This window comes from Pseudopipra pipra, chromosome Z, assembly GCF_036250125.1.
Source record: "Pseudopipra pipra isolate bDixPip1 chromosome Z, bDixPip1.hap1, whole genome shotgun sequence".
Classification (NCBI taxonomy): Eukaryota; Metazoa; Chordata; class Aves; order Passeriformes; family Pipridae; genus Pseudopipra; species Pseudopipra pipra.
This window is the reverse complement of record NC_087581.1, coordinates 33435785-33449670: the sequence shown is the minus strand read 5'-3', so window position 1 is coordinate 33449670 and position 13886 is coordinate 33435785. Positions and strand designations below refer to the sequence as shown.

At 37.6% G+C, this 13886-nt stretch overlaps 1 protein-coding gene across 4 annotated transcripts in view; it reads right to left on the bottom strand.

The window, feature by feature from the left end:
• DENND4C (DENN domain containing 4C) overlaps positions 1 to 13886 on the bottom strand; it is a 70080-nt gene that overhangs the window by 20824 nt on the left and 35370 nt on the right. For all 4 annotated transcript variants that reach the window (XM_064643140.1, XM_064643141.1, XM_064643142.1 and 1 more), the window contains 11 exons: positions 11076 to 11294; positions 9940 to 10085; positions 8497 to 8532; positions 8144 to 8274; positions 7185 to 7317; positions 6520 to 6726; positions 5716 to 5844; positions 4894 to 5038; positions 4420 to 4566; positions 2104 to 2229; positions 1169 to 1309 (listed from right to left, as the gene is read on the bottom strand). In XM_064643140.1, coding sequence (XP_064499210.1) covers positions 1169 to 1309; positions 2104 to 2229; positions 4420 to 4566; positions 4894 to 5038; positions 5716 to 5844; positions 6520 to 6726; positions 7185 to 7317; positions 8144 to 8274; positions 8497 to 8532; positions 9940 to 10085; positions 11076 to 11294 — 1560 coding nt within the window. The remainder of the gene's footprint in view (positions 1 to 1168; positions 1310 to 2103; positions 2230 to 4419; positions 4567 to 4893; positions 5039 to 5715; positions 5845 to 6519; positions 6727 to 7184; positions 7318 to 8143; positions 8275 to 8496; positions 8533 to 9939; positions 10086 to 11075; positions 11295 to 13886) is intronic.

Here is a 13886-nt window from a genome sequence, read left to right as displayed (position 1 = left end):
ATTATTTCACCAGCTGCAAAGGCATCCTGAAGATCAAAAGCCATCTACTCTTTGGAGTCAAAGCCGTTTAAGCTTCTACCTCCCTTCCCTGTGCCAACGTCCAGCAAAGCAGAGGTACTACATCCATGGACTAAAGGAAGATAAAATTCCAAGTAAAAATTGCTCTAGTTGTTTGTGGGTTTTTTTTGTTTCGTTTGGTTTGTTTTTTTCCCCCAAGAGCTATAGTCATAGATCTATACATCAAACTTTGTAGCTCATTCAAGTCTGAAAAAAAACTATCATGTGTTTTTGCCCAATATAGATGCATTATTTCATTTATGACAGAGCAGTATATTTAGAAAACACTAATTAAATTTAGCATGTGGAAGATATAAACTGATCTCATAAATATTCCTATTTCCTCAGGGGAATTGGGAATATTAATTGCCTAGATAACTTTCTGCTAGCTAGGTAAAAACTTCCATAAGTATGGAAATTCTACCATATTAGGATCTCAACAGAGGACTCATTGTACCATATCCAGTCCTGGAGGATGTTTGAGTCTCACATCAATGCTGCTTCTTGGCTAGCCATCAGTTCTTATAATTGCCAAAAAAAGTTCTGGGCAACTTCGTACCTGAGACTCAATTCTTTGCTATCAAGCTACACTGAAACTGGACTACCTTGTCCTAGTAAAGGACAGACACAAAGGCAGAAAAAAATTGAGCCCCAAGATTTGGCTTTTATATATCCATAAATCTTCCTTATCGTAAATCTCCAAATAAGTAAAAAGATTTTGTGCAACACAAAGATAATACGCGTTGTTCCCACACTATACACGGGCAATGTAAGCTTCATGAATAAAGAGACTTGTCCAAGATCAGCAAGGTTTAGATGACAAAATCCAAGAGTAGAGACACTTAATTCTCTTTGTCACAGAACATTACTGAAACACTCTCAATGTGGGACGGGGAAAAATCTCGATTTCGATCTACTCAATAGTGATTTTCAACCTTAGAATCAAGAGGTTCCTCCTAAGTCACTTGCAAAGGTGGAATGCAAATGCTGTGTGAGGCATCTGCATCTTGAATAGAAGTTTTGTTTTTTTCCATAACATGAAACAGATTGCAAAACACTGTAGCACAACAAGACCACGATTTAGCAAGCTCTGTTTCACCCAGTGACTTACCCCCACTGCATTTCCTTCCACTGCTATCAAAAATGCCAGATGGAACTTTCACAATACTGTTACCCCAAGCAGGTGGATCAGTTGGACTCAGAATTTCTGTATTCAGCTGTTGCTTTTCGTAAGATTTCTCTGCAGAAACCTCTGTAAGAAAGAGAATGTCAACTTTACTAGATTTAACTAAATAATTTCGTTTGCACTGTTAGGTAAAACAAACTCCAACGTTGTTCCCTTATGTAATAACAGTTCAAAGGATCAGTCCTACTAGGTACTGAGCATTTCCTGGAAGTAATATCCAGGGAGGTGACAGTCACCAGTATTATGCAGAGACTGCTTAACTGTTCACAAGCTTACAGCATTTGCCAATTTCTCCCCTTGGTATTTTTTCAACTAATCAAAGTAGAGCAAGAACAGCAGTTTGCACATTTTCATGCAGGGCTACTTCTTTAATGAAGCTTTATAAGCTTAACTCACATAAATGATCTAGTAACCCAGGTATGAAACACATTCAGTATTGAAAACAATACAATACAGGAAAACTAAGGGCAAAATTTGGACAGAAGACGACCATAGGGTCATCTACAGCTGGGAAGAGTTCGTAAGAAAAAGTAGTGTCTTTTATTAGGTCAACTGGTACAGATAAAAAAATTGTCAAGATTTCAAACATATAAATGAGAGCAATGTAAAATGTGAAATACTGTGTACCCCAGTACTTGTACAATTTTTCCATCTATATTAAATTAGTCTAATAAAAAGCTATTTCTAACTGTATTTATTCCACTGCCATTATTTAGGGCACAGAAGTAATACAAGAGATTTTATACAGTTATATTTTGAGCTTGGTAACATTACTAATACATCAAGTATTTGTGCTGGTCTAATGCATGAAACCTATTCATTACCAAAAGTCTTCATCAACTTAAACATGCATACTTAACCTTCTATTAAGTCTCCAGCTCTAGAAGAAATATCTTTGTTTAGTTGTGTTTCAGTTGCAGGAAGATTATCTCCATCATCTCTTAAAAGTTCATCCTTGGATCCGTAACCCTGGTCTGACTGACCACCTGTTTGAAGAAATACAAATACGTAGCTCAAATTTGTTTCTCCTTCCTAAATTTTTTTTTTCAATAAGAAAACAAAAGAATTGAAATTAATTTGTTCCACATGTTGTTTCTCCAGAAAAGTTCATAGTAAGATCTCCAAAATGCCTAATTTGTGGACAGATCTACTTGGTGATGATGACAGCAGAGATAATTACTCTATACCAATCCAAATTTACTTTTCCAATTAAATTAAAGACCAGTTTTTCTCCCAGAAACATTATGGGGACTAAATACTTTTAATGCAGTGTATCCCCCTTCATTCCTTTCTTATCTCATTAGCATGAAATATTTAACTGCTGGACAAGCTAAATTCTCAAATGCACCTAGAAAAGAAATTTAGATGAGCACAACAGTAATTAAGCAAGCTTCTAACAGTGAATACAGTCCTGAAAAAGCTGTACCATAAATTGTGCTATATCTTTGTACTGTAGGGCAAAGTATAAATTGTAATAGGAAAAAAGCAAAAATGTAAACATTTTTTACAAGTCTGTTCTACCACAATACCAGTAATTTGATACCTCTAACTCACTCACTCAAAAAAAAAAAGAAGTTTATAGTAGTCCAAAAAGTCAGTCATAGGAAACAATCTAGAAAGTCTCTCTTTTCTCTGCTATTTTTATCTGAAGTGCTGCTGTATGTGCAAAAAGACAAATATACTATATGAGACATATCCCTCAGCAACATGTTAAATAGGACTGTTTATATGCTTTAGAGTACCTATTAGAATACATTACTGTACCAAAAAAGATCAAAGTGTAAGTCACTGAGTGTGAAAGGTACTAGGAAGCTCCATAAAACTTGACTGACAGACGTTAATTTATTTACCATATGTATTACTGTTGGTTTATTTTACCAACAAAAAACAAATAGGCAAAAAAGAATTATAAGTTTGAGCAGACATCAATTAATACAGTTGCTACTATATTAAAAACCTTTTATATAGAAAATTAAGTTCTGAATTTCTTTGGTTCTTATTTTCTATCTAATTTCAATAATGTTAGTATCCCTGCTTTGCACAGAAGTGAAAATACCCTACCAATAAATGGGTGAATTACCTGCAGAAGTAACATTCAAGGGTAGAAATAATGCACACGTGCATCCAAGGCTTCACACCATATGTCTGCACCCCACACCGTGATAGCCAAGGACAAATGCGGCACCCAAGAGACAGCAAAGAGCAAAAAGCAGAGCAACAAAGAGCAGAGAGAAGGGAAGTTCAGTAATCTAGGCAGACATATCAGATGAAGCACAGGAATCAGACTCACAGTCCTTTTTACAAAGGGCTCAAGATATTAAAAACATGAAGAGTGTGCAAGAACCATCTGTACATTAAGTTTTGAAGTACACACAGAAAGGAAGTTTAGTTGAGACTGTGCACAGGTAGGATGTGATCAGTACTAAAGCAAATATGAAGAACCATGCATTTTGTCTTGCCATCTCAAATAATTAACTTTCTGTGCACTCTTTTTAATTCGGTTTATCTGGAAGAGGGCACACCATGTTTAAGGCGGAGTTTTCTGCAGCTTATCCCACCTTTCCATTCTAATAGTTTCTCATAAAAACTGCATTACAAGGTTCGGATAATTTCTGTATTTATTTCAAAGTTTAGCAACTACCATTAAGAGAGTTGAATATGGCCTTTAAAAGCATATTTTAGTATAATCAAACATAACACACTAATTCCATGAATGCTAATTAGGCCTTTCTGGAATATCATCAAGGAGAAACATTTTCAAGCGTTATCTTCTGATCACCTCAACAACTATCATTCCTGTCCTTTAACACAGAGCAAGATTTTACTGACCCAGACTATCACTTCTATGAATAAACGACAACAGGCAAAAATTAAACAGCTTCATACCTTTTCTGAAGATTAACACAAAAAGCAAGGTACATGAGAGCACAGCAAGACATTTATTTTAACTTAACAGTATTTCTGCTATGGTTCATTCTAATAAGAAACATGATCTGCAAAAAAGGAGTAATATTCAACAACAATGTATTTCTTTTCTACACAAGTTAACTCCATGCTTCAGTCTCTAGAGCTTCAAGAGGGGAAGGTTTTAGTTATGGAGGGGAAATCAATAGGAGACTAAAAAAATTTAGGCTTTTGGGGAACTGTTAGTAGTGAAACCCAGCAGAATCTAGTACCTGTGCTAGAGTGATTATCAATGGAATCAAGCCTGACTAAGTCACTGACGAAGAGGGTGTGCTCCCCACTGTTAGCATCATTAGAACTATCCACGCTACCATGGCTCACCATGTCCCCATCACTTCCACCTGTGGGACTCCGCAGAGCTAAAGAGATGAATGAGAGCTGGTTAGTAAGAGAGGATTTAACTTCTCAGGTTTTTAAACAAATCTAACCTTTTCAGACAACAGTAAGTACTTCTGCTTGCACATATAAGAATATGAAATTCTAGCAACAGAATTCAGACAATTAACTCTTCACTGTGCAAAGGACATTCTAATACTGTTTAAAGCATCAAGTTGGCAATTATCAATTTCTATATATTTAAGGAAAGATTTTCCACTTTAAAAAGCCACAATGTTAGCTGCAATCCCTCAGAAAGCACATCATGCTCTTGTTCAGCAGAAATAAATCCATTTCAGTTAACTTGTTACCTGATATCACAGGCACTTGTGGGCTCCGCGTTGATTTCTTTAAGCACTGCCTAAATTGTGCTGTGCCACGAAGTACGTTTCGTACCTTTGTCCACAAGAATATGCCACTGCGGTTACTGCTAGGCCAAGAAGACTCTAAAACCGCCTACAAAAAGTCACATTGTAATAACAAAAACAGTAAGAAAGTTACACTGAACAAACATGGTCCAGTGAGCAGGTTCTTTTCCCTAATCAAAAAACACATTTCCTGTAAACCATGTAAAGTAGGACAAACACTTAAATTTTTATGAGCCCTTCCACAGCTCAGTATACAACAGCTGAGTAAAAATAAACAATGGATCGAGATTTCTTTAAGTAAACAAAGTGGGCTCTGTTCTTATTTATATATTTTGATAGCACCACATAGCTTATAATGAAGTTTCATCAGCATATTACAGGGACTTGGAAGCAAGGAAAAAAGGGGCAGGCTACTTCCACTAGCCCAATTCCAGCTGTCATCCATCTTGGATCTTGCTATCTTAAAGAATATACCTTGGAACAGATGTATTTGACATCGAAGCACCAGACGGTTCCAAAACTTGCAAATGGAAACACTTTAAATGTATATTTCAATAGAATTTCTGGTTATTAAAACAGCACAGGAATATAAATTTATCAGTGTAAAATCATGCCGTGTAGATCTAGTTAACAGTAAGTACGTCCAAAAGAATTGCTTGACCAACAGAATCAGCAAATCCAAGTGAAGACCTCTAAGAAACAACGTTCAAAACGTGTTACAGGACATTGGGAGTGACAATAGCAAGAGAGATACTGGTCCCTTACCTTATTGTAATAACCATAGGTGATGGCATTTGGTTGTATTCCAGCATTTTTCATTTCAAAAAGGACTCTCACGGCCTGAACAGGTTGACCCCACAGTCCACAGAGCTGCATTACTACTCTGTAGCAGACCTGACAAGATACAGAAGTTCAGAAATGAACTGATGACAGGAACTGTGAAACTGCTTATGCTCTTCCCTGATTTCCAACTTTTACACATCTGAAAGGGAAAGCCACATGAGAGCAACTACTTCGTCCATACACTCCACAGCCTGAAGAGGGAGCAAAAATTAAAGAGGAAATCACAGGAGCTGAAATAACATCAGCAGTCACACTGTTGGGCATGCTGATTTTTTTTTTCCATTTGGCTCTTATGTTTGAGAAACAAAAGGAAGTAGGGAAACACCCATGAGAAGATCAGGATAACTTGCTGCTGTGTGCCTGTGGGTTCTACTGAAAGAATAGTATGCTGCACACAAACCCATTATCCCATCAGTGTGATATGGCTGCAAAGCATTAAATCAAAGTGCCTTTAAAAACAGGGATACTCAAGAATTTTCTTCTGGAAGTCATTTGAGAGATGATAAGCAACACTAAGCTGGAGTATTTAACCCAGCTGACACTATGCTGGGGATGAAAAAGAAAATTAACTTCCAGTTGCCCTAGTTAAGCAGACTTATTTGAGATGATTTTAAAGTGGCTTTAAGAAAGGTCAAACCTTAACCTGGTGGTGGCAGTAAAACAGACTGTATTTGCACCTTCTGCTCTACTCCATGTTCATGGTAGCTTTTTTTTATTTGCACTTGCCTCATCTAGTGGTTCCACATCGGTTTTCCTCATTTTAATCAGAACATCATATGCCTGCTGCAGCGCTTTGACCTTGGGATGTGCAACTCTGACATAGGCTGGCAGACAAATAAACCATAGGCTGTAACTGTGACTGAAGAGACACTTAGCCCACTGTGGGGGGCTTACGTAATACTTCTTGGCTAATTTATGGGCTGTTTTTATCTCCTGTGAGGGAGAAACAAAACAAAAAAGCAGACAAAAGATACAACATTCTGAATCTAGAAGTCATTACTAACTCAGATACTGGCTTCTTAAGAGTAAGCATTTAATCATAATCCACACATTCAATGAAGATCCCTTCTTACTACTCTCTTATTAAGACTCTCTGCAAGCAAAAACTAGCATCAAGATTAATTTTGATTTTTTCCCCATTAAAGCATTAATTTTAATTTTATATTACTGTCTAAAGATTAAAAATGCATTTGACAATAAACTGTAATCTCAGATTCTAATTTGTTTATCTGTTCTCTTTCTTTTTTTTTTGCAAGTGTTCATTCTCAGGAGTTACAAAGACCAAACCTCTAACAACACTAACTGACAGTATAAATAGGTAGTGGCAGTTTTACCAAAAAAATTCCTATCTTTCAGTGTTCATACAGTGATTACAGTGAGACTCATCTGACCTGTTTTGTCCTCTTTGCCATGAGTGCTGGACTATTTGAAATGCTACTTCCAGCTGGGTGTCTGCTGAAGGAAAGCTTGAGCTCCTGTGGCCTGTCAAAGAGCTTGAAATCTAGTCGTGGGAAATTTTTATAGCTATATAGATGATAAAAAAAAAAAAACCAACAAAAATAAAATATTTTCACATACCTGCTCACAGCAGGAAAGCCATACAAAGACACTGGTGTGGCAAGAACTGACAAACAGGAGAGTAAAGAATCAGGGGGAAAAAGAGAAGACAACAAGCTCTTTTTAGCCTTATTCACAAAGATACCACAAGAAGATGCCTTGGACATAAAATCTCCAGAGACAACGGAAATAAGAAACAGACTGCTATCCAGGTCATGAAGGTCAGGGAAGCACAGACAATAATGATCAACAAGGACAACAGCTGAAAACAGAACCTTCATGATCTCCAAGAGAGACAGGAAAAAATCATACCCAGAGTGTCTGAAACTCCATACTTTCTGCACAGGGCTGAAAAAGACTGAATTCAAGAAATCTGAAAAGCGGATGTTTTATTGTTTGGTTCATCATCTGCAGATCAATGGTACTGGGTAGGTTCATAACCCACCCTTCATTGTTCCCAACCTGGAACAAAGTGCAAGGCACTAGCTACAAAATACACATAAATGGCTCAAACAGGAAGAAAGACACTGAATAAATGTAGAAAAGTATTACTATGAAGTTGGTAAGAAGTTACTGAAAAATTAATACCATAATCCACATGCCCTCAAATATACACACAAAAAACACAGACTTCCAGAACTTCAGAAACTTACCAGAATTTTGGCAGCTCCTATCTTTCTAAGGGTTCTTCTAAGCACTGTATTAAAGCAAGTCTTGCACTAACATGGAACATCTGCCCTGCTAAACATTGTAAGCATTCTAGTTTCACTCCACGTGGCTGTTTAACTGGTACCTGTATTTTGGCACTCGGTCCTGTCCATCATCAGCAGGGGGCTCTGGTGGCATTATGAACACTGTGTGTTCACTTTTTAGTGACTCATCAAGCTCAATCAACCGTGCATCTTCGACAGAATCTACATCGAACTGAAAACAGAGTTTGTACGCTAAGTACAGAGTTTGGCTTTGTAACAGAAATGTCCTCTTTAATTATGTTAGAATACGTAAAAATATATTTAATACATGCTGTATTTGATTAGATATAGAAGTTATACTTGTTCTAATTACTCAAACACCAAATCCACAGCCTTGTCTTTCCATTTTTATTTCATGATCAGATATTCCTAAACATTCTGAAGGATGAAATACCTTCTCTCCTTTTTCTGTTCCTTTATCTGGAAAGAGCTGGGAAAAGAAAAAAAAAAAAAAATAGTTTCTTCTCAACTCAAAAATACCCCCCTAAATATTTGTATTAAAGCTGTGTCATTTACTCAAATATTAAAGAAGAAACGCTAAATTTCCATATTACTGTAGAAGCAATTAAACTGTTTTTCAAATACTTCAGCAAAGAATTCAGTATGCGTTCAATCTGTTGACATTATCTACCAAATACAAAATCCTAAATCTACCAAAGTGCTTTCATTTAGTTTAGATGAAAGAAACTTCTGTTTTGCAGATATTTTCAATATGACAACCTGCAATAATATCAAATTATTAACTATTATCTCTAGATGCATACCCCATACTTAGCAGAGAGAGAAAAATAAAGGCAAATAAATTTTTAAATACTTATGTTATTGGTTTCTTACAAGTGCTAATCTGATTAGAATCAATACTGAATCAAAGACTCAGTCTATAAGAACTTGGTATTAAAATGAAGGTTCTGCCCAGAAAGAATCATATATATGCACCTTAAAAAATAAATATAATTCTCTAGCTCCTAATTTTTACACTGCAAACTTGTCATTTTAAAAATGAAGCTGTAAATTCCATGACCAGAACTATACTGATGAGACTTCAGGAAAAAAAAAAAGAAAAAAAAAAAGAATGGGATACAGCAATCTTTCTCCTATAACAAACATGCAGTGAACAGGGAACCTACTTTTATAAATCAGCTTTGACCATAATTGGAGCAAATTTTAAGTTGAAATTGTGTGAAAAAAACAACAATTACTACTAGATGACCACTAGTAGTAATTTCATATTATAATGGCCAGTCTTCGCAAGCGAAGATTTGGGAAAGGTCATAAACCCTTCGAGCCTGCGCAGTGGATTTTTTAGGTGAGACACAGCGTGCGCTGAACTGAGCCCACCCTTTAATCCTGAGGTTCATCTGCCGGGGCCGAGCAAAGCTTGGACAGTGGCAGTGAGGTCCCCAGGACGTAGCTGGATTGCCATACAAGGCTGACGAGCTCCAGCTGCCGGGGGGGCCGGGAATTGAACCCGGGTCGCAGCGGTGCGAGTCCTGCACTCTAACCACTAGACCACCAGAGGCCCCTCAATTTCATATTAGAAAGAGAATAATTAACATTTAAAGGGAAGACATAGATGGCATTTTGCTAATGTCAGCTACTGGTATTTCTTGCATTATCCTATGGATTGAAATGCTACAGGACTTTAATCAAAACTTCTTGCAATAACACAGAAAATTACGACCATCCAAGAAGATGAAAATCATGACTAAGCAATAACCACCAAGAATTCCAATCCCTTCAAACACTTCCTGCAAAGGGTATCTACCTTCTCAACTAAAAGCCAGGACAATAACATGAAATGAACAGAAGCATATAAACTTATTGCTACATTTTTCACCTTTTCTATGCAGTCATCAAAAAATGCCAATCCAGTATCCTTGTCACTCACAAAACTGCACTCTTCAATAAAGCGGCTGAATATCTGTGTTTTGGTGAGATGCGTGTAGAACTTGGTATATGCACGGTCTCTGCTTTTTAAAAACCCTGGTTATAAAAGGGAACACACAACTAAATACCAGTTCCATACAGGTTCCATATGAGTTCCATATGAAACTTACATATAAATTGTTCACATAAAATATTTAAGGTTTGGCTTTATCAATAAAGTATTGGCTTTATCAATAAAAACAACTATTTATATCTACTTGCATTTGGAAGATTAAAATAACAGCATTTTTTTAATAAACTATTTTTTACCACAGTTAACAATACAATCAATCACACCCATGTAATCCACTTACTGTGTTTGCTGACTCTTGGTGTAAGAAAAAGCTTATGACCTCATATAAAAGTATCTAACAGTTAAAAAAACCTAAAAAAATATCATGATATCTTAAGAGGTAATGGGCCTGATAATATTTAAGACTCTCCAAACCATTGACTAAAAATTTCTTCTCAAATCTGTCATCCAATAATTAAAAAAAATCAATCTCACCAAAAAAGAAAGAAAACTCACAAAAACAAAAACAAAACACCTGTGACATTTTATGCAGCATTCAACTCATGAACAGATCTGAAAAGTTAACAGTGATGAGGAAAATTACATTTGCTGACTATTGCTTTATTTATTGTTTTAGATCTTTGCCCCATTTAATATTTTCCCATTTATACCAAGACCATTACTTCATTCTTCATTACTGGGTTTTTAATATTTCAGCTCTGTGAAATTGAGAAATATTCTTCCACTCCCAAGAGGTGCCCTTAAAAAACATGCCATGAAGACAGGGCATCATGTTACCCAAAGAAAACTTTTTTAATACCACAGCTAGTGCAAACCTCCACTTCTATACATACATATATATATCTGTGTTCTAATCAACTTTGAATAGTTCAACTTCATACAGCTGCAATTCTAAATATTGCCACGGATTGTACAACCAAAGGGAACTTTGACCTTTTAAAGTTACACAGCTCCTCAACCCTAAAGTTGTAACACTGCCAACGCTATCAGCAGCTGGTTTGCCTCACCCTCACCTTGATGATCAAACAAGGAATCAGCAGCAGTTGCTTTATTTGAAGGTGCCTGCGTGATTGGCTTGAGGAATGTTCTGTAACCCTTTAAAATAGATGCCATAAAACGGAGAAAAGCCTCCTGGATCTCCATCTCGAGTTCTATCATCTTCTTCTGCCAGGAGAAATCTGCCTCTATAGGAGTCATTTCCACTGCAGAGCCTTCTTGAGTCTTCCTGTGAACTAGCAATGAACAACATGTACAGTCCTTTATTAAAAAATTCAGTCCATTCAAAAATTTTTTCTACTTGCCCATGTTCAGAAATGACAAGCACTAGAACTCCTATAATTATTTCTCAGTTTAACTGGTCCATATAAAAGGCAGGTTACCTCGAGAGCTGATTGTGTGTTTCTCTAACTCATGCAGTAGTTTGGGACATAAAAGGAGGATGGATGTCAGCTCAGTTAATGTTATTCTATGCCCAACTGAATGTAGTCTTTCAGTAATAAATCAACATGAACTTAAAGCACCATGTGTCCCCTCCCTGCACCCAAGCAGCTCCTCTTGGGCTGCTCTACAATCTTCAGTCTCCTCTTCAGGCCTCTTTAGGCCTTGGAGTTGATTAATGACTCCTGAGCAGTTAAGCTCCCCTTGAGCTTATCAGAAACACTGTCTGTTCTCAGCAACTGCTGCTGCCTGAAGAACAGCTGTTGCCTCATGGAAAGCCTTGGAACACTATCTGCCTGACTCATAGCCTGAACGGAACGATATTATTATAACTAAGCCAAGCCCTCTGAGGTCTCCTGGGCCGCTGCAACTGCACCAGCACCTCCTTCTCAGTGGGACTTCTTGGAGCTCACCGGCTCTCCAGTTCGTGACAGTCCAAGGACCACAGTCAAAAGCTGCCAACAGGATCTGGGCTAATACCTCTACACTCCTCAAGGCTCAACCTGTCACCCACTGAGGGTTGCCAAGACATTCAACGTTGAGTATCTGACTAAACTCAAGGTGAATTTTTAACAGGTAGACATACCTTTGTACACAATTCTTTGTGTCTCTTGAATGCATGTGTGAAGGCATTTAAACACCCAACAGCAAGTATAGTATGAGTATTTCCATCTCAGATCTGTAGTTAAGTTACTGTGGTGCTTACAGTAAATCCTATTAAATAACTTTGTTAATGTTAGTCAGTGATTAAGTGCTGTTAACACATTTAGACATAAACCTGGGCCCTTGGATTCAGCTCCTTAGTCAAGGGGTAAGTTTGGACTCAGTTGCACCTAGGCTCCAGGAGGAGTTTAGAAGGCAAGGGGATCCTCTCTGCACCTCTTGTCTCAGCAGTAGGGTTTCCCTTGCTCCTTTGCATTGCCAGTTAACAGTCCCTGTTAAAATCATTCTGCATTGATTCTAACCCGATTTTCCTTTGCATGCTTTATCCATGTAGTAAGTAATGAAGTGAATCTTGGTACTGAAATTTGTTGTGCTTTCGCAAATTTTATATTAAACCTGCTTTTACTGATACCTTTGCTGGTCATTCTTTAAGTGACCTAAATCACTCATTTGTGACACCACGTTTTCCCTGTTCTAAAGACTGTACATCTAAAACAATTCTTCCAACAAAAATTCTAACATTTTAGTGCACCAAAGGGTAGAAACAAAGAGGTGACATTCACAGTTTACTCTTGCATTCTTAAAAAAAACCAGCAACAAGTATTGCTGAAAATGATAGTTTCACACTTTTTATTACTAAAAACACATCTTCTGCTTCTGGAATTTACAAATTTTGTATATCTTGTGTATCTATGAGGCTATCATCGTCTCCTTCCCCACAATGATGTAACCTAACACACTGTGAACCAGATTACCTGAGAGAACCCATCTACAGTAAGAAAGAAGCAACAGCTGAAAACTGTTAGGTCAGTTAGAACCTTGCCCTTATCTGTCCAAGTCATTAGGCTGAAGATGGTCAGTTTTTGTTTTTACTTTGCCAAAATACTTTGTCAAAATTTAGTTACTCCACTAAAGTCATTATCTAAGAAATTCACCACTACTGGACCCTGGAATCTCTGTGGAAGCCTCTCCTCTGTGCCTTAGAAGATCATGGAACAGATCCTCCTAGAAGCCATGATGAGGCACATGGGGGACAGGGAGGTGATTTGAGACAGCCAGCACAGCTTAACCAAGGGCAAGTCCTGCCTGACCAACTTAGTGACCTTATATGATGGAGTGATTGCATCAGTGGACAAGGGAAGGGCTGCAGATGTCATTTATCTGGGCTTCTGTAAAGCCTTTGACATGGTCCCCCACAACATCTCTGAATTGGAGAGAGACTAATTTGGTGAGTGGACTGTTAGATGGGTAAGAAATTGTTTGAACGGTGGCATCCAGACGGTAATGGTCAACAGCTCAGAGTCCTGATGGACATCAGTGACAAGTGGTGTTCCTTAGGATCTGTACTGGGACCAGTGTTATTTAATGTGTTCATTAATGACACAGGGAGAGGAACAGAGGATTTTTTCCTGACACCAAGTTGAGTGGTCTGGTTGACACACCTGAAGGACAGGATGCCAGACCTGGCCATGCTCAAGAAGTGGGCCCATGGGAACCTCCTAAGATCAAGTGCAAGATGCTGCAACCTGGGTTGGGACAACCTCCAGTGCCAATACAGGCTGAAGGATGAACAGATGTTTGCTGAGAAGGACTTCGGGGTGCTGGGGGATGGGAGTCTGGACATGACCATGAGTAAAGGCTAAAAAAAAAGATTAAATTTTAAGAAGTCACAGAAAGAAAAAGGGTCTAAAAAATAAAATTCACACCTCATGTGATAGAAGGAA